Below are 19,204 nucleotides of genomic sequence, written 5' to 3'. Positions count from 1 at the left end.
CCGGATGAAAAATTAATAACCAAAATTTATAACTATTTACTAGAATTTGATAGAGCCGAAGACATAGTAAAGGGAACTATGATAGCCTGGGCAAAAAATGTTGGGCACAATATTGAATTAGAGGATTGGGAATACAAATTATAAACTAACTAGGTCGGCAAAATATAAAGAAAATCAATATAAAATGCTTTACCGTTGGTATTTGGCACCTTCTAGATTGGCAAAAATATATCCAAATTTAAATCCCAATTTTTGGAAATGTGGACAAAAGCAAGATACCTTCTTTCATACATGGTGGTTATGCTCCGAAACAAAAAAATATTGGATGAAAATACATAGTTGGATACAAGAAGTAAAAGGCTTCCAGATAGAATACTGTTCTAGGAATAATGAAAAGATAATACGAAAAAACCCCCAACATATATTATTCTACACATGATAACTGCAGCAAGATTGGCCTTTGCGCAATGTTGGAGAAGCTCAAATATACCCTCTGAAGATTTAATAATTAGAAAGATATTGGATTGTGCCAAGATGGACCAAATGACACTTGAATTGAAAGGATTGATGGACTCGGATTTTTACGTAATATGGGAGAAATGGTATAATTGGATCGAAAATAGAAAAAAAGGAAAACAATAGAATGTAGATTTAATAAAAATATATAGAGTATAGATGAATACTAGTGTGATGATATGTAAATGGTCACAGTCATGCACAAGAGTTGAATAATGATTGTTTAATTGTAAAAATTCAATAAAATGGGGGGCAGAGGTCACCTATGAGGTTCCTCACTTGTGGGGTGCCCCAAGAGTCGGTCCTCTCACCTCTCTTGTTCAACATCTATATGAGGCCGCTTGGGAAGATCATCCGTGGTTTTGGGGTGCGGTATCATCAGTACGCTGATGATACCCAGCTTTTTATATGCACCCCAAACCAGCCCAGTGATGCCCTTGATGTGATGTCCCGCTGCCTGGAAGCGGTACGGACCTGGATGGGGAGGAACAGGCTCCGACTCAACCCCGCCAAGACTGAGTGGCTGTGGGTACTGGCATCTTGGTCTGATCGAGATATTCCGGTTGGCTCCGCGCGTGTCGCAGACGCTCTTCCATGAGCTCCCGATCCCCGGCATCATAAAAGCCGCCAGAATAGCCGAAAAACAGCTGTCTGGCGGCTTGGAAACTTTCTTCCCGGGCAAAGGGGAGAGAGAAGAGCCGACAGGTGAAGGTAGAGCTCCCCAAGTGCCCTAGGAAAAGTTCTGGGGCGCGAAGGGTGAGAGCTCCCTAGAAGCCTGTCAATCTGCTCCGGACCTGGGACAACTCTGCTATTTAGCGGAGCAAGACGCCGCGACCAATTCTGCCAATAACAAATGAAGGGATTTCCAACATCCTAAATTGCTACAGGCAGAACAAGCCAGGAGAAGTCAGACTGCAAGTATCTAAACTTAACTCCAATGTTTCTTACCTCCTTTGGAAATAACAACTTAGCAAATTTGTAACAAGATGGCGATTGAGGCTTGAAAGGGCGTGGAAAGTGAAAGTTAAAGGAAAGTTTCGTTTCGCTGGTAGCCTCTTGCTTGAAAGAACTTTTGTACTGAGAGAAGGAGGATTTTAAGACACTAATTTAAGACTGGGAAAATTTTTGACTTTGTTGAACTCTTCTTTTTGGCTTCTGATTAAAATACAAAAATTAACTTAAACTGAAAAATGGCCTCAAAACCTGTAAAGACTGTTCCTATTAAAGGAACTGGGAGTGCCGGAAGCTCTCCAGCCCACACTTCTAGAATGCAAGCCTCTGTTCCCCCAACAGATCCACAGATTTTAACGTTTGAAATGATACAAGAAGCCCTAAAAGCTACACAGGATAAAATTGCTACTGTGATTAATCAAAAAATTAATGAAACTAATGAAAAAATACAGTCTGTTCCAGATGAGATTGCAGTTCGGAATCAGGAAATTAAGGATGATATAATACTGGCATTTAAAGGTTTGGCAGGTCACATTGAAATTTTGGATGATAAAGTTGAAGAAATTAAGCAATCTACAGAAATTTTGGATAATAAATTAGGAGAGACTCAGAATAAAATTGAAAGGGCTGAAGCTGATGTAACAGTGATTCAATACAGAGATATGGAATTTGCTCTAAGAATAAGAGGGGTGAAGGAGAACAAACAAGAGAATTTGAAAGAGATGATGTCAGAGGCATTGGCACAGATGTTGGGGGAGCAGAAAGTGGAGTTAGGCTGGCAGATTGACAAGATATATCGTGTCAATTCGTGGGTGGCTAGACAGAAAAATTTACCAAGAGACATTGTAATATATTTTACCACAAGGAGACTACGCAATGAAATTTTACAGGCTACCTTTAAAAATAAGCTTCAAGTGGAAGGCCAGGAGGTGAAGACAATGAAAGAAATCCCCCCCAAAATGTTGAGAGCCAGAAGGGAGTATGCTTTTCTGGTGGATGAACTGAGAAAACGCCAAATACAGTATAGATGGGAAGTGCCAGCCGGCCTAGTGGTGAACTATTCGGGTGAGAGATATCGGCTTAATACAGTATGGAAAGCAAGAGATTTTTATGCCAATGTGTTAAAGGCTGGACCACCAAAATCACCAGAAGTTAAAAGAAAGAAGGAAGTAATGGAAGGAGAAAGAGAAGAGCTGATGACAATAGTTCAGGGGGGAGCCTCGACCAGTCAAGAAGATTTGCTACAAATTCAGATTGCTGTTCAAGATTTGGAATTAATTGATATATCAGAAGAACCAAAGGATCAAAGACAGACCAGAGCAGCAACAGCTAAACGTAAGGAAGAATTAAGACTGCAACAACTCCAGATGGCAACTCAAGGAACTACAAAAACAGAAGCAGTGGGAGGAGCCAGACCTAAAGGTCAAATGAGGCAAGATCATCAGCGAATGCTCCAAATGCTTCAGAGGCCCAAAGATGGGAACTAGATTTCTAACTTGGAATGTCAATGGTTTGAATTCTCCACAGAAGAGGAGAAAAATATTTCATTATCTTAAACAATTTAAAAATGATGTAATTTGTTTACAAGAGACTCATATTAGGATACAAGATCAAAAATATTTAACAAACACAAGACTAGGAACACATTATGTAGCGGCAGCACCAGAAAAGAAAAACGGTATAGTTATATATTTGAAGAGAGACTTAATTACCAAATTAATTGAAGCAGATGATCAAGGAAGATTTTTAGCAATTGAACTTTTAATAAAAGGAGAAAAATTACTTTTAGTTGGAGTATATGCCCCGAACCAACAACAAGAAAAGTTTTATAATCTTTTACACTCAAAGTTGACACAATGGGGATACAAAACTTGTATCCTACTGGGTGATTGGAATGGTATTTTAGATGTTAAAAAGGACAAGAAGGGACCTAAGCAAAATGTTTTAACAAGAGCAAGATTGCCCAAATCGTTTTTGGAGATGATGGATGATTGGGAGTTGAGGGATATTTGGCGTGAAAGAAACCCAGAAGAAAAAGACTTTACTTTCTTTTCGGATAGACATCAATCCTTTTCAAGGATTGATTTTATACTAATTACTAACGACCTCTTTTCTAGGGTGAAGAGTACGAAGATTTGTTCGAGAACATTGACAGACCATAGTCCAGTCTGGATGGAACTGGAGTATGGAAAGGGGCTTAGGAGGTCCTGGAGGTTAAATGATAATTTGTTTAGATATGAAGAAAATGTAAAAGAGTGTAAAAAAATTATGAAAGAATTTTTTGTTATGAATATGCAAAAGGGTACATCTATGGAAATGGTGTGGGATGCAAGTAAAGCATATATGCGAGGTATTTTGATATATTTGAATAATAAATATAGAAAGAAACGGGGAAAAAGAAAGGAATTAGAAGAAGAGATTAAAAAACAAGAAAGAGCTTTGATAGTTAATCAAACAGATACGAAAATTAAAGAGGTAATTAATTTACTGAAAGGTCAATTTAATATGTTAATAGCAGATCAAGTGGCAACTAATTTAAAATATGCTAAACATAATACTTTTTGTAATGCTAATAAACCTGGCAGGTGGTTAGCATATTTGTTAAGGAAAAAGCAGAAATCAAGGACTATAGAGAAAATAAAATACAAGGGTAAAGAGGTTTATGAACAAGAATTGATTAAAAAATCTTTTTTAGAGTTCTACTCAAAGCTGTATACTGGTGATAAAATTCAAGACACAGATATAGATAGATATTTGCAAAAAGAGAACATTTATACGACTTCAAAAGAGCAGAGGAATAGTTTAAATCAATTGATAACTTCCGAGGAAATTCTGTTTGCAATTAAGCAGTTGAAAGTGGGTAAAGCTCCTGGGACGGACGGTTTGACAGCTGTTTATTATAAAAGTTTACAGGAGGAAATGGTGGAACCACTAAAGGAATTATTTAACAATATACAACAGGGAGGAGAGGTACCTCCAACTTGGAAGACAGCTTTTATTTCTTTGATCCCAAAAGAGGGTCAAGATCATACAGATCCAAAAAACTATAGGCCAATTTCACTTTTAAATACAGATTACAAGATTTTTGCTAAAATATTAGCAAATAGATTAATGACAGTTATGCAGCAAATGATTCACCATGATCAAACTGGTTTTATAAATGGTAGACAAATGAAAAGCAATGTAAGGCAAATTGTCAACTTACTAGAGTATTTGGGGAGGAACAACCAGGTCCCCGCAGTGCTAGTATTTTTGGACACTGAGAAAGCCTTTGATAGATTGAATTGGCATTTTTTATTGAAATTAACAGAAAGGATGCAACTTGGAGAATATTTTATACAATCTATTAAGGCAATATATCAGAAACAAACAGCGCAAATAATAATTAATGGTGGTTTAACAGATATTTTTAATATAGAAAAAGGAACAAGGCAAGGTTGTCCCTTGTCTCCATTATTGTTTATTTTGACGCTGGAAATCTTACTGAGTAAAATACATGGGACAGATACAATAAAGGGAATTAAAATTAGACAGTATGAGTATAAGCTACGAGCATTTGCGGATGACCTGGTTGTTACCCTAGCCCAACCAGCACAATCGATTACAGCCTTGATGGATATAATTAATCTATATGGACAAGTATCTGGTTTTAAAATAAATACAGCCAAAACAAAGATAATAGCTAAAAATATGACTAGAAGCCAAAGAGAAGAGATAGAAAGGCTAACAGGATTTGAAATAGTAAAGAAGGTTAAATATTTAGGGGTCTATATTATGACTACAAATATGAAACTATATCAGCATAATTATGAACCGTTGTGGCAAAAAATACAGAAAGAGATGGAAAACTGGAGAAAATTATAACTGTCTTTGCTGGGAAGGATAGCTGCAGTAAAAATGAATGTTTTACCAAGGTTTTTATTTCTTTTTCAAATAAGAATAAGAATAAGAATAATTTTATTTCTATACCGCCCTTCTCCCAAAGGACTCAGGGCGGTGTACAGCCTATTAAAAACACAAGACAACATCAGTTAAAATAATTTAAAATTATTAAATGAATTCGGCTCAATTTAAAACCCCAGGAATTTAAAACCCAATTTAAAATTGTTATGTTGATAGCCCAGCCTGGCAGAACAACAGGGTTTATTGTTCCGCCATTGTTGTTTATCATTCATAAAATGATACCTATACTTAAAAAAGATGAAAACTTGAAGGAATGGCAGAAGGGCATAAATAAGTTTGTTTGGGCAGGGAAGAAACCGCGAGTAAATCAAAAGATAATGCAAGATACACGAGAAAGAGGTCTTAAAATGCCCAATTTAAGATTGTATTACGAAGCCGCTGCCCTCTCAGCAGTTACTGACTGGATAAATTTAACGGAGGAAAGGATATTAAATATTGAAGGATATGGTCTGGTCTACGGCTGGCATGCTTATTTATTGTATGATAAGAAAGTAGGTAAGACTTTTAAAAGTCATATATTTAGGAATGCTTTATTGCGTGTCTAGAAAAAGTATCAATACAAATTAAACGATAAGTTACCAATATGGACAGTACCCAGACACGCGATAGAGAATATAAATGTGGAGCAGAAACAAGATAGGATTACATACAAGGAACTCCTCTATAAAGAAGGAGTGAGATTACAATTAAAATCTATGGAACAATTAAGAGAGGAAGGAATAATTAGAACTTGGTTTCAATATGGACAGCTGCAGGCCAGATGGAGAGAAGATCAAAAACCTGGTATTTTGCAACAGGATGAGAATTTGATAAAACAAATAAGAGACAAAAGTCAAATGCATATAAAAAGGTTGTACAATGCATTAGTGGAAATAGATTCAGAAACAGAGCTAGTCAAGGATTGTATGATAAAGTGGGCACAAAATATAGGAGAATCAATAATGATGGAAACATGGGAAAAGATATGGGTTAGAAATGTAAGATTTACACAAAACCAAAAATTTAAGAGAGAACTTTTATAAAATGTTTTATAGATGGCATTTAGATCCAAAAACACTAGCCTGTATGTATCCAAATTTACAACCTAAATGTTGGCGATGTGAGTGAAGATGCTACGTATTTTCATATATGGTGGACATGTAAAAAAATTAAGGCTTTTTGGATAAAAATATGGTGGATTATTCAAAATATTTTAAAGAAAAAAATTTAATTTACACCACAGTTTTTTTTGTTGGGAATAGTTACGGATTGTACTGTAATAGAGACTAAGTTGGTTTTAAATTTAATAACAGCAGCCAGGTTACTGGTGGCACAGTATTGGAAGAAGGAAGATCCACCTACTATTGAGGAATGGACATTAAAAGTCGCGCCTCTGGCAGAGATGGCAAAAATTTCATCATACCTCAAAGACCACTCAAACGAAAGATATATATCGGAATGGAAAAGATGGATTGACTATATTCAAAACAAATATCAGACTAAGAAGTTTCATATAGCTTATGAATGAAACATTCTTAATTTTTTAGTTTATGTTTATAGTGTTTCGAATTATAAGGAGTTAAAGACCTAGGGAGAATTTGAAGTCAACAAATTGTTAGCATATTTTAGTTTTATGTTTGTGAATGCTATACCCTGTGCTTGTTCTGGGAAGTCTAGGGAGGGGGGTAGGGGGAAGGGGGAGAGGGAAAGGGTGGATGGGTGGGCAAGGGGGGTGGGAGGGGGGAGGGGTGGGGGGGAGAAAATGTTTGTATCTTTTATAAAACTTTTCAATAAAAAAAAAAGAGATATTCCATCATTGACCATCGGGGGTGAGGTGTTACCCCCTATGGATAGGGCTCGCAACTTGGGTGTCCTCCTGGATTCACGGTTGTCTCTGGAAGATCATGTAACGACCGTGACCATGGGGGCATTTGCCCAGGTCTGCCTTGTGCGCCAGTTGCGCCCTTACTTGGACCAAGATGCCCTACGCACCGTTACTCATGCGCTGGTCACCTCCCGTCTTGACTACTGCAACGCTCTCTACCTAGGGCTGCCCTTGAAAACCACTCGAAGGCTTCAGCTGGTGCAGAATGCAGCCGTGCGGGTTGTGATGGGAGCATCCCGACACTCCCATGTTACACCCCTCCTGCGCGACTTGCATTGGTTACCGGTTGCCCTTCGGGTGAGGTTTAAAGTGCTGGTTATTACCTACAAAGCCCTTCATGGCCTAGGCCCGGGATATTTGTCGGACCCCCTGCAGCCAGTGACAATTCCCAATTGCCCGGTGCGTTCCCACAGACAGAGCCTCCTCAGGGTGCCGTCGGCCAGACAGTGTCAGCTGGCGACCCCCAGAGGGAGAGCTTTCTCTGTGGGCACACCCACCCTCTGGAACCAACTTCCTTTGGAGCTCCGGATGGCCCCTGACCTTCGCTCGTTCTGCCGCGATTTGAAGACCTGGTTGTTCCGCAGCCTGGACTGATGGGGGGGGGGGTTCTTAATGAATTTTAAATTGTTTTAAATTGGAATTTTAATTTTATATTGTCTTTTAATGAGGAACTGTGCATCTTCACCATTGTGAGCCATCCTGAGTCCTTGGAGATAGGGCAGCATATAAATTGCATTATAAATAAATTAATAAATAAATTGCATTATAAAAACAATTTTTTTAAAAAATAAATATCTGGGAGCTGACATGCCAACCCCACCCCCCCAAAAAACAGGAAGTCCACCTGAAAGAAAACAAAATAGGGAAGGGGAGACAAAGGAAACATAAAATCAACTAAATTTGTCAGGGTACAATTGATGAAATATACGTACTAATTTAGGGGCATGCACATGTTTTTTGTGAACTCATTCATTGTGTGAGAAGGGGAGGTGTTTCCAAGCCACCAGGTACTGAGTGGTCCCGTGGAATTTCCTAGAGTCAAGAATTTCCTGAACCTCAAAATGTTGTTCACCCTCTACCATAATAGATGGCAGAACAGGGGTAATAGCCGGACGAAGATCAGAGGTGACTTCAGGCTTCAATAAGCTACAATGGAAAACGGGGTGGACTTGCCGTAATGACTTAGGGAGTTGTAATTCCACCGTGACAGTGTTAATAAGATGAATGATGGGAAAAGGCCCAATATATTTAGGACCCAACTTTTTAGACTGCTGCAAAGATTTTAGAAACTTGGTGGAAAGGTAAACTTTCTTCCCCACTTTATAAGGTTTAGGTTCAGTTTCTTTGTCTGCTTGTGCTTTATAGGCAGCCTTGGCTTCATTCAAGGCTTTGTGGACCACTGGCCAAATGATCCACTGTTTCAAGGAGGGTATATCTGGTTTATGTGAGGGTAACTCAGGCATAGCATTAAATTTTTGCCCTGTGGCCACTCTGAAAGGGGTAAAACCTGTGCCAGTGTGAACTGCTTTATTATAGGCTACTTTTGCAAAAGGCAGTATTTCGGTCCAGTTGTCCTGCTGGTAATTAATAAAACACTGCAGATATTGTTCCAGAACTGAGTTCGTTCATTCCGTGGTCTCATTCGTGTGTGGATGATGACTAGAACTAAGTCCCTGCTCGCTCTCAAGTAGATTCCAAAATGCTTTCCAGAACTTGGACGTGAATTGGACCCCCCTGTACGAAATAATACGCTGTGGGGTCCCATGCAAGCAGTAAATGTGGACCAAAAACAGTTTAGCCAAGGCTTTAGCTGTAGGTATCTTTTGGCATGGGATGAAATGAGCCTGTTTTGAGAAAAGATCTGTGACAACCCAGATCACTGTATTTCCAGAACTCTCAGGCAATTCAACAATGAAATCTATGGATAACTCTCACCATGGTCCTGAAGGGTCGGCCACCAGGTGCAGTAGACCAGGGGTTTTCCCCTGCCTGCATTTAGCGGCAGCGCAAATTGGGCAGTTTGCTACATAACTTTCTATGTCCTTTTTTTAATAAGGGCCACCAGAATTGCCGTTTCAGTAAATGAAGCCTTGGTAGTACAGTGGTTTAATGCACCCTGTAATTAACACAGCTGCCTGCAATTTCTGCAGGTTCGAATCTTACCAGGCTCAAGGTTGACTCAGCCTTCCATCCTTTCTAAGGTAGGTTAAATGAGGACCCAGTTTGTGGGGGCAATAAGTTGACTTTGTATAAATATACAAAAGTATGAAGGCTATTGCTTAACGCATTGTAAGCCGCCCTGAGTCTCCGGAGAAGGGCGGCATATAAATCAAATTTTTTTAAAAAAAATGTAATATTTTTACAAAACCAAAGTGATCAGCTAATTTGGAGTCATGGCAAGCTTGTATATTTATTTATTAAATTTATTTATTTATTTATTTATTTATTTATTTATTATTAAATTTATATGCTGCCCCGCTCCAGAGACTCAGGGCAGCTCACAATACATTTAAAAAAAAACCATTCTAAAAATATTTAAAAGATTAAAAAACATTAAAAACCTTAGAACGCATTCACACCAATCGCCCCAGGCCTGCCAGAAAAGCCAGGTCTTCACAGCTTTTCAGAAGGCCAGTAGGGTGGGGATGGTCCGGACCTCAGGAAGTAACTGGTTCCAGAGAGCTGGGGCAGCCACAGAGAAGGCCCTCCCCCACGGCCCGCCAGCCAGCATTGTTTAGCTGATGGGACCCGGGGGAGACCAACTCTGTGGGATCTTACCGGTCGCTGGGAGCTATGCGGTAGAAGGCGGTCTCGAAGATAACTTGGCCCTGAGCCATGTAGGGCTTTAAAGGTAATAACCAACACCTTGAATTGTGCCCGGAGACCAATAGGGAGCCAGTGCAGCTCGCGGAGAATTGGTGTAATGTGGGTGTATCTAGGTGCACCCACAGCTCGTGCGGCTGCGTTCTGGACCAGCTGCAGTCTCCGAACACTTTTCAAGGGTAGCCCCATGTAGAGCGCGTTGCAATAATCTAACCGTGAGGTGATAAGGGCATGAGTGACTGTGAGGAGTGCCTCCTGATCCAAGTAGGGTCGCAATTGGTGCACCAGGCGAACTGTGCAAAGGTCCCCCTAGCCACAGCTGTCAGAGGTTGCTCTAATCTTAGCTGTGAGTCTAGGACGACACCCAAATTGCGAGCCCGTTCTGAGGGGGACAATTTCTCCCCCCCCAGAACCAAGGATGGACAAGCAACATAGTCTTTAGGAGGCAGTACCCACAGCCACTCGGTCTTGTCTGGGTTAAGTCTGAACCTGTTGACTCCCATCCAGACCCTCACAGCCTCCAGGCACCGGCACATCACATCCACTGTATCACTGAATTGACACGGGGTAGAGATATACAGCTGGGTATCATCAGCGTATTGCTGATATCTCACCCCATATCGTCAGATGATCTCACCCAGCGGTTATAGTTCTCAGCCTTTTCCTAGCTGGACATATAGCTTATTTCCCACCCAAGTTAACCCCTCTTTTATTATGCAAGTATGTTTATTGGCACTCAACCAACTCATCCATTTCTAAGGCTTTTTTGAAATCTGTGGTAGTGGCATTGTCTAAAATGGAAGGGTCGTTCTTCACCTGAGAGGGTGTAACGACCTTAGCTGCTAATTGGAAGGTTGGGATCATGGGCTTAATTACTTCCACCTTGACACTGTTGTATTGTGGTAGTCTGGATGAGGCATCTGCCAAAAAGTTTTTCCCTCCCGGTAAATACTTCAAAGTGAAATTAAACCGTTGGAAGTACTGTGCCCACCGGACTTGTTTTGGAGATGTTTTCTGTGGGATTTTGAGTGCTTCCAAATTCTTGTGGTCAGTCCATACTTGGAAAGGCATTTTACTTCCTTCTAAGAAATGTCTCCAAGTTAGGAGTGCCCACCTAACTGCAACTCCTTTTCCCATATTGCCCATCTCTGTTCAGTTTCAGTTAACTTCCTAAAGGTGTATGCACATGGTTGTAATTTGCCTTCTTCATTCTCTTGGAGTAAAACAGCACCAACTGCCACATCGCTGGCATCAGCCTGCATTACAAATGGTTTTTCTGGGACTGGGTGTTTTAATACAGATTCAGCTGAATAGTTTTTTCAGTTTTTCAAATGCTGCTTGGCAGTATATAGTCCGATTCAGTGGTTGGCTATGTTTTGGTTTATCTACCCCCTTGGTTTTTAACAGATTTGTAATTGGCAATGCTATTTGGGCAAAAGAGGGGATAAACTGCCTATAAAAGTTAGTGAACCCCAGGAAGCTCTGCAATTGTTTGCGAGTTCGGGGGATTTCCCACTCGAGGATTGCTCTGACTTCTGTGGAGTCCATTTCCACCCCATGGTGAGAGATTCTGCATCCTAGGTAATCTATCTTGGTGAAAATAACATTTGGAGAGTTTGGCAAACAACTTAGCTGCCCTTAATTTCTTCAAAACCTCCTGCACCAATTTAACATGTTGTGTGTTAGTTTCAATATAAATCAAGATATCATCAAGATAAACCAAAACTCCCTTATACAAGTGTCCCTGCAGCACCTTGTTAATTAGCTGCATGAAAACGGTGGGAGCTCTTTGGAGTCCAAATGGCAAAACCTTGAACTGAAAACATCCAAGTGGACAATTAAACGTTGTTTTCCATTTTTCCCCTTCTCGGATCCTGATCCAGTAATAAGTCTCCCACAAGTCTAGTTTAGAAAAAAATCTCCCCTTCGTCAGATGGGCCAGCATGTCCTTCATTAAGGGTAGGGGATAAAGATTTTCCTTGCAAATAGCATTTAAATTCCTATAATCTACACATAAACGTAACAAGCCGTCCTTCTCCCAGAACAGGACAGGGGCAATCACCTTGGGTCTTGCCGATTCAATGAACCCATGCTCAAGGTTTTTGTCAATGAATTGCTACAATTCATCCAGTTCCCAGGGAGTCATAGCGTAAAATTTTGGCTTAGGTAGTTTGGCCCCCAGTAAAATCTTGATGGCACAATCCGTAGACCTATAGGGGGAAGTTCATCTGAGGCCACTTCGTTGAAAATATCCATCAAATCCCAGTATTCCCTGGAGACTTCTGGTAGGGACTCCATTTGCCGCAGCCGCAGCTACCTCCTCACTCTGGTATTTCAGTCTGGTGGGGTTCCTCATTCCAAATTAATTCATCATTAGGGAATTGGAGGGTCCTCTCTGTCCAATCCACCCTTGGATTCCACGTCTATAACCAGGTTAGTCCCAGAACTAGGGATCAGTCCATCCCTGGTGTCACAATGAAAGCAATGGTTTCCAAGTAATTTACCATCGTTAGTTCGAGTGATTCAGTGGTAAACGTGGCCAGGACATTTGGACCCATCAAGTTGGCAGAACAAGATGGGTTTTTAGTGGCTTTAGTTGAATGCCCAGTTCCCTGACCAGAGTGGGGCTTATTAGGTTTCCCGTGCACCCCGAATGTAGCAATGCCTTAAGTCTCACTTTTCTCCCCATTAAGGGTTCTCTGGGGGTTGTAAAGGGTTCAGCAACCCCACTCACCAATGGGTCTTCGTAGTCACTCTCCGACTGACTAGCTTTCACCACTGGAGGGGTCAGAGTTCCTCGCACCGTAATTGATTCCGGCGGGAACTCAATGACCGCATGGGTCTTCAGGGCGGTATCTTTGGCACATGGTGGTGGCTTTGAGGATTTCCCTCCAACCTGCTTCTCTCCCTTTCAGGTGGACATTCTCACATACCACTTTGCGTGGTGATTTCCTTCCCGCAATGGAAGCAGGTGACTGAGCGTGGCGGGGCAGAGCGAGGTTTGGTTTCCTTCCTTCTCCCTTCTGGCGGGGATTTCTTCCAGAAATGGTTTGAGCGGTACTGGTTTTGAGCTTGGTTGATTTCTGCTTCCTCAGCCAAGACACACCAGTTTGCAGGCAGACTGGGACTCCACGGGCAATGCAGGCATTGTACAGGTTATCGTTTAAGCCATCTTTGAACCAACTCATGAGTATTTCCTCTGGCCAATCTATGTGGCAAGTCAGATCATGAAACTCTTCGATGTACTCGGTGACTGGATGGCGTCCCTGTCTGATGTGCCTTATGTGGTCTCTAGCCTTGCAGTCAGCTAGGGGGTCCTCAAATCTCCATTTCAGGGCTGTCATGAAATGGTTGAAGTTGCAGAGCTCCGATGCATCTGCATCATGGAGGCTCACCATCCAATGTGCAGCTGATCCTTCTCGAGCCAAGGTGACAACCCTGACTTTGGCACCTTCTGTAGGGAGATCCCTCCCATACTCCTGCATGTAGGTACTACGTGTGTGAGGAAAAATCCCAGTTGCTAGGGATTCTCGTCGAATTTGATGCCAAGAGGGGGTGCCTTCCATTCTAAGTTTGGAAGCCTCATCTCGTCGTGTTGCAAACCTTGCTTTGTGTTGAGATGTTTCCTAGGCGGATCTTCCATGGTGGAAATGGGTTCATCAGTAGCCCCACGGTTTCAGCCAATGCACCTGGGATTGAGGATCTCTTTCGTTCATCGGTAGTCCCCTTTTGTACTCCTAACTGGCTTGCAGTGCAAGCCTGGACATCCTGGATCCGCATGCCATGGATGGCCTCCCTCATGAGGTTGATGGCTTCCCTCAGGAGTTGGTTGGGCCGATCTGGGGCTCCTTCCAGTTTATCATTGTCATAAAGGTCTCCTATCTCCTGCTTCCAACCAGGTTGTTGGCTTCCATGGGTGAGGGTGACATCTTTGGTTCTGCAATCCCAGCCTTCCCTCTTCCCAAACTGATAGACCACTTCAGCTTGACAGCAGTGCTTGAGGCAATGCTCAACCCAGGCATTGAGGGCCTCAACTGAGATTTTGAAGGGGTGGGGTTCTCCCCCAGTCTTCAGCCTCTTCGTGGTCACTGCCCTGGGCAGACATGGTGTGCACAGTCCCCATGGTAGGGCTGAGTCCAGGTTGACCAGTTTGCATTTGTTGCCTAATGCCTAATGTAAGGTCTTGCCTCTCCAATCTTCCCAAGAAAGCAGGACTCGCGAAACTGCAGTGGTTCCAAAAGGAGCTTTTATTGGAAGGTTTGTGATAACAAGAGATCTAGGCAAGAACTGAAGCTTCTGATTTAAAACCAGCTATTTAAAGCACTGCTAACCAAACCCCTCCCACAATACATCATTGCAGGGAAACAGAAACAGAAACTTCATATACAGACCACTCCATTCCTCCCCACCCTTCCTCACACCAAAATGTCAGCGTCCCTGTAGAAATATCTGGGACCTGACACTGATTCTGCTGTCTTTTAAATGTGCTTTGAAAAGCTGGGTCTTTCCCCAGATTGTGGACTAAGATGGGATGGCAGTTGCCTACGCAAGGTTGTTATAGTGGATGTTTTGTTCTACTGGGATGATCTTCTTTCTTTTGTTTTGGAGCTTGTTTAAAGCTTTATTTTTAATTTATTAGGCAAAGTCACCAATGATTTGTGGCAACTTTAGAAATGCAAATTAGAAATAAATAACAATCTAGCAATGCAGAATTCACATAATATGTGCATACATTTATTAATATACCTTAAAGCTATCATGAAAGGCTAATTGTGAGAGTAAAAGCTCTATTAATCATAGTTAATATTCATCTGGTATGATTGTTTCTTATCAATCATAGTCTTGGAAAAAGAAGTTGTGAAAAAATAACTTCATTCATATGCAGAGAAATGATGACACATATAAATGATTTAGTAATTATCCTTTTTCATTCCTGCCTCAGGACGTGAAATAAAAGATTTTCACTACAAGCAGAAAACTCTGACACTGAGAAAAACATTTTAGCTATTATAACTGTCTGTTAACAACTACTGTAAAAAACAGTGGGTGCTCTCTCTGTTGCTCTAGCAAGGGCTAGAAGATTATCTCTCAGATATTATCTACGCTAGGCAGAGGCTGGACCTGATGCCCAAATAGCTCCTTCCAATTTACAAACTGCTGCAACTGTGATGTGGCCAGTCATAAAATAGCTAGTACCCAGATTGCTGGGGGCAATATGCTGACTCTATAAAACTATAAAGTACTGTGAAGTGGTATATAAGTCTAAGTGCTATTGCTATTTATCGGAGGCAATAGATACAACTACTCCCAAAACTCTGTTTACTTTTCCCCCAGTCACTGTCACCTCAGCTTGCTTCTTTCTTCTGGGCAGATGGTCACCTTTTCAAATGAACAGAGATAATTATTATCTCTCATTTATGCTTTTAAAAAAGAATATCCTTAGGACTCAAAAGCATTAGTTTAACACAGAGATCCTCTTAATGTTCTACTTTGCTTCACAATACAATGGTTTATTCTTTTTTAAATGTGAAGATTCACAACAGCACCTTCTTCTATTGTAATCCAAATTTTAAATGTATAAATAGCAGTAATCTGTGCTAAAGAGGAAATTCATGATTATATTTGACTCTCTAGTATCATTCCAGGACCTACTTTTCTGAAAGGTTTCAATTTGGTCTCCATGATGAATTCATATTTGCAGAGTTCACAGCAACGGGTGTCTGAGCTCTTGATCCACTGCTGCAGACAAGCTTGATGGACAAAATTAAGGCTTCCTGTACAATGACAGGGAGTAATTAATGGGCTCTCATCATCTCCTTCACAATGGCATATCCTATGACAAGAACATAGCAATTTATTAGGGGAAAGAAAAGAACTATGGTCTAAACTAGAAAAATGTCTTTTTGAAAAAAGGCACAATATCAAAGAATAATAAATTATCTGAGATCATATGTGACCATATTTCAGAGTCTGAAATAACTATTCAAGTAGACTAAAGTAAAATGTTGATTTCTTGCTTCTAATTATAAGACCAAAACAATCAAACAAAAATTTGTAAAAAAGAGAAAGGACAAAGAAGGACATTGCTATTAGCTTTTCAACAAGGCTAACGGGGCTTTACTTACTGCTGCACTTCATCAATGACAATTATGTGCTTAAGTTATGGAAAATTAGTTATTTTAAATCACTATTATAATCTATAATAACATGAAAATTGAATTTTCACATTTTAAAATGTTGATGGAAGTGTGTTTAAAATATTTTCCTTGGAATTTCTGGGATAATCATTTATAAACTTCCTGCCACAAAAGCAACTAAAAAGCAGCAATCTCAGCTTGCTTTGCCCAAGACTTTTTGCACAAAATTCTGGCACAGGTTTTGTATAGCTATGATTCCATAGTGAACCACAAATCCCCACGACCAGAAGTTTCAGAGGAAGTTAAATGGGTATTCAAAATTGTGGGATAGCACTTCTCACTATCGTATCAAATGTCCTTAATTACAGTACCCTGTTCCCCCCAAAATAAGACATTCCCTGATAATAAGCCCAATCGGGCTTTTGAGCACATGGCAATAAGGCCAAGCACTTATTTCAGGGTTCAAAAACATATAAGACGGGGTCTTATTTTCGTGGAAACACGAAAATTTGAGTAGTAACATTGTAGAAAATTCTGTGAGATGCATGGATGACCTCTGAAAGATTATGGGTACAAGGGAAGTCCTTTTCAGTGGAAACGTTTATATCAGTGCCACTCTCTTTCTCAAGAGCCCCAGAATTCTGGGAGATGATGCAGACAAGCAGGGTACCTGTTCTGGTTGAGTATTAACCTGAAACAGGAGAGGCTGTTTCCTGAGGCAGGTTCTGTTTTGGAAAAGAAAGAGATGTGCACAAAGATGAAAAGGCAATTATGCACTGAAGAGTGCTTGGAACCAGGGAAGTTGAAATCTGTTTCAGGGGCAAGCAACTCGGTTGTTCCAAGATGTGAAGCACTACATATTTCTCAGAGATAGGTATTTTAAAAAAGCTTGCAGGAAGAAAGAAAAAACTTCTTCATTCTAGATATCCTTTTTTCCTATACATACAATAAATGGAACATATGTAAGAAAATACATGATTAGCATGGCATTAGGAAAAAAAACCAAAATGCTTTGCACATTCAAAAAAGTTGACAAGTTCAGAAGAAAATAAAGCTCAGTGTGAACTGGTGAATGGTTGAGAAAATGAAAAGAGTAGAGCAAGTTACCATAGACCTGGGAGGGGACAGAGAAAGTGGTTTGTCATAAACCAACCTGCAGACATCTCCAGACACAGAAACAGGGGAAAGTGGAGGGAAATTTTCTGACAATTGGGAAGGGCAGTCTAGATCACTATCCTTTTCAGATGAGCAGAGTGGTGCCCGCAGTGCTGTAATTTTCAGCCTCACAGAATTGTCCTCAAAGACATCATCATCTCCCATATCATCTGAACAGAAACCTGTGCTCTCTACCATACCACTGGATGATTTCTCTGGCCGGAGACAGCTTGACTTGTTATCCAGTTCATGACTGCTTGATTTGGAACTATGAGAGAAAGAGAAAAGGTACTGCAACAAATCTTTACTCTGGGAGATTTCGTTGCTATACTTGTCCTCCATGAGAGGAATACGTACAGCATTATGAGAATCAGTAGCCAGAGAAGTGCTTGAGTAATTGGTCGAGAGTGACCAGAAATATGAAAGTCTGTAATTGCTAACAGTGAAGGGCCTGAAGCTGAATGGCTTCTTCTCCTTATGACATATGTTAAGTCTTAAACACTGCTGTTGCATTTTGGTAAGTCTGCCTTCTGAACATGTTCTTTCCATGCAGCTATATCTGTCAATTGTATTCTGATCCATATCACTAAGAGACTTGGAGAATTTCAGAGCATGGCTGAATTTTTCATTCTTAGACTTGAGAGAATAGACACGTTCATGCCCATGGGAGTTTGCCTTGGAAGCCTGCACCGTATTCTGACAGGTTACTGTCACAGTGGCCCCTGGAGTCAGAGCATTTTGGCAGACAAGATTTTTCAAGATAACAGCAGATTGTACTGGACTGGGATGCCAACATTCAGAACACACTGCACTGGAACTGCATGCAGAACAATGGAATAAAAGCACAAAAAAATTAAAAAGAGTACATACAATTTGTTGAAGAAATGACATTTTCAGCCAGTATGAAGAAGGCAAATAACAAACATACAAAAGGCAGAATTAAATAGGCCAGTCAATATGGTGGCATAATCCATGTGCTACAATGCATTACATGCCAAGATCATTTAAACATGTGCATACAGCATAGCATGGCTGGACAGGATTTGTTGAACTCTGCCCTATGTGCAGAGGTGAAATTCACTTACCTTCCTTACTGGTTTGCAAATGTGCTCACGCGCGCTGTTGTCCGCACATGTGCAAAGCCTTCTGCGCATGCACAGAGGCTTAAAATGTCGCAAAAAAGCGACATCATGATGTCCGCACAGGTGGGCAGAGCCTCTCATAGCCACTGCTACCAGTTCGCCCCAGCCGGATAGAACTGGCTGAATTTCACACCTGCCTATATGCTTTTTTCTAGGTATTATGGACTCTTGAGAAAAAAGACAAGCTTATGAGAACCAGTTCTCACCACCATAGAATATGCTCCATGCACCTCTGCCCCATTCCACCTCTATATTGGAAACCTGCACAATGTGCATTAAAGTAATGTATGTGTAGTCATTTGGTTTATTTTTAATTCTTGTAATATCAAGTATTCCGACCAAAAACGTCTTATATTTGTTGATTTTTATGTATGCTTATAGTAATGTGTAAAATAAGTACACTTGAAACATGTTTCAAGCTCCAAATTAGTTGTTCCAACTTTGTGAGAAATGTTCTGGTGATATTTCTCTCTATTTTGAGCTCAAAACACTTCTGCTATAGTTGGAACAGCTATGTAGAATCCAAAATGTTTTGTGGTGCAGTGATACAAGTGTTGGACTCAGATTGTGGAGATCCACATTCTAGTCCACTGTGGAAGTTTCCAAGGTGACCCTAGGTTAGGCACTCTCTCTCAGCTCATCTTACAGAGCTA

At 40.7% G+C, this 19,204-nt stretch overlaps 2 protein-coding genes across 9 annotated transcripts in view; one reads left to right on the top strand and one right to left on the bottom strand.

The window, feature by feature from the left end:
- The window catches only part of LOC117660687 (E3 ubiquitin-protein ligase MARCHF8-like), a 78,626-nt gene that overhangs the window by 32,101 nt on the left and 27,321 nt on the right, over positions 1-19,204 (bottom strand). For all 8 annotated transcript variants that reach the window (XM_034408824.3, XM_034408826.3, XM_034408822.3 and 5 more), the window contains exons 4-5: positions 17,408-17,677; positions 15,770-15,950 (exon numbers count right to left, since the gene is read on the bottom strand). In XM_034408824.3, coding sequence (XP_034264715.1) covers positions 15,770-15,950; positions 17,408-17,677 — 451 coding nt within the window. The remainder of the gene's footprint in view (positions 1-15,769; positions 15,951-17,407; positions 17,678-19,204) is intronic.
- Positions 1,647-3,873, top strand: LOC148114787 (uncharacterized). The gene has a single exon (XM_087891204.1). The coding sequence runs from the start codon at positions 1,707-1,709 to the stop codon at positions 2,952-2,954; it is 1,248 nt and encodes a 415-aa protein (XP_087747330.1). The 5' UTR covers positions 1,647-1,706; the 3' UTR covers positions 2,955-3,873.

This window comes from Pantherophis guttatus, chromosome 3 (assembly GCF_059756535.1).
Source record: "Pantherophis guttatus breed Tessera chromosome 3, ASM5975653v1, whole genome shotgun sequence".
NCBI classification, from domain to species: Eukaryota; Metazoa; Chordata; class Lepidosauria; order Squamata; family Colubridae; genus Pantherophis; species Pantherophis guttatus.
This window is presented reverse-complemented; position numbering and strand designations above follow the sequence as displayed.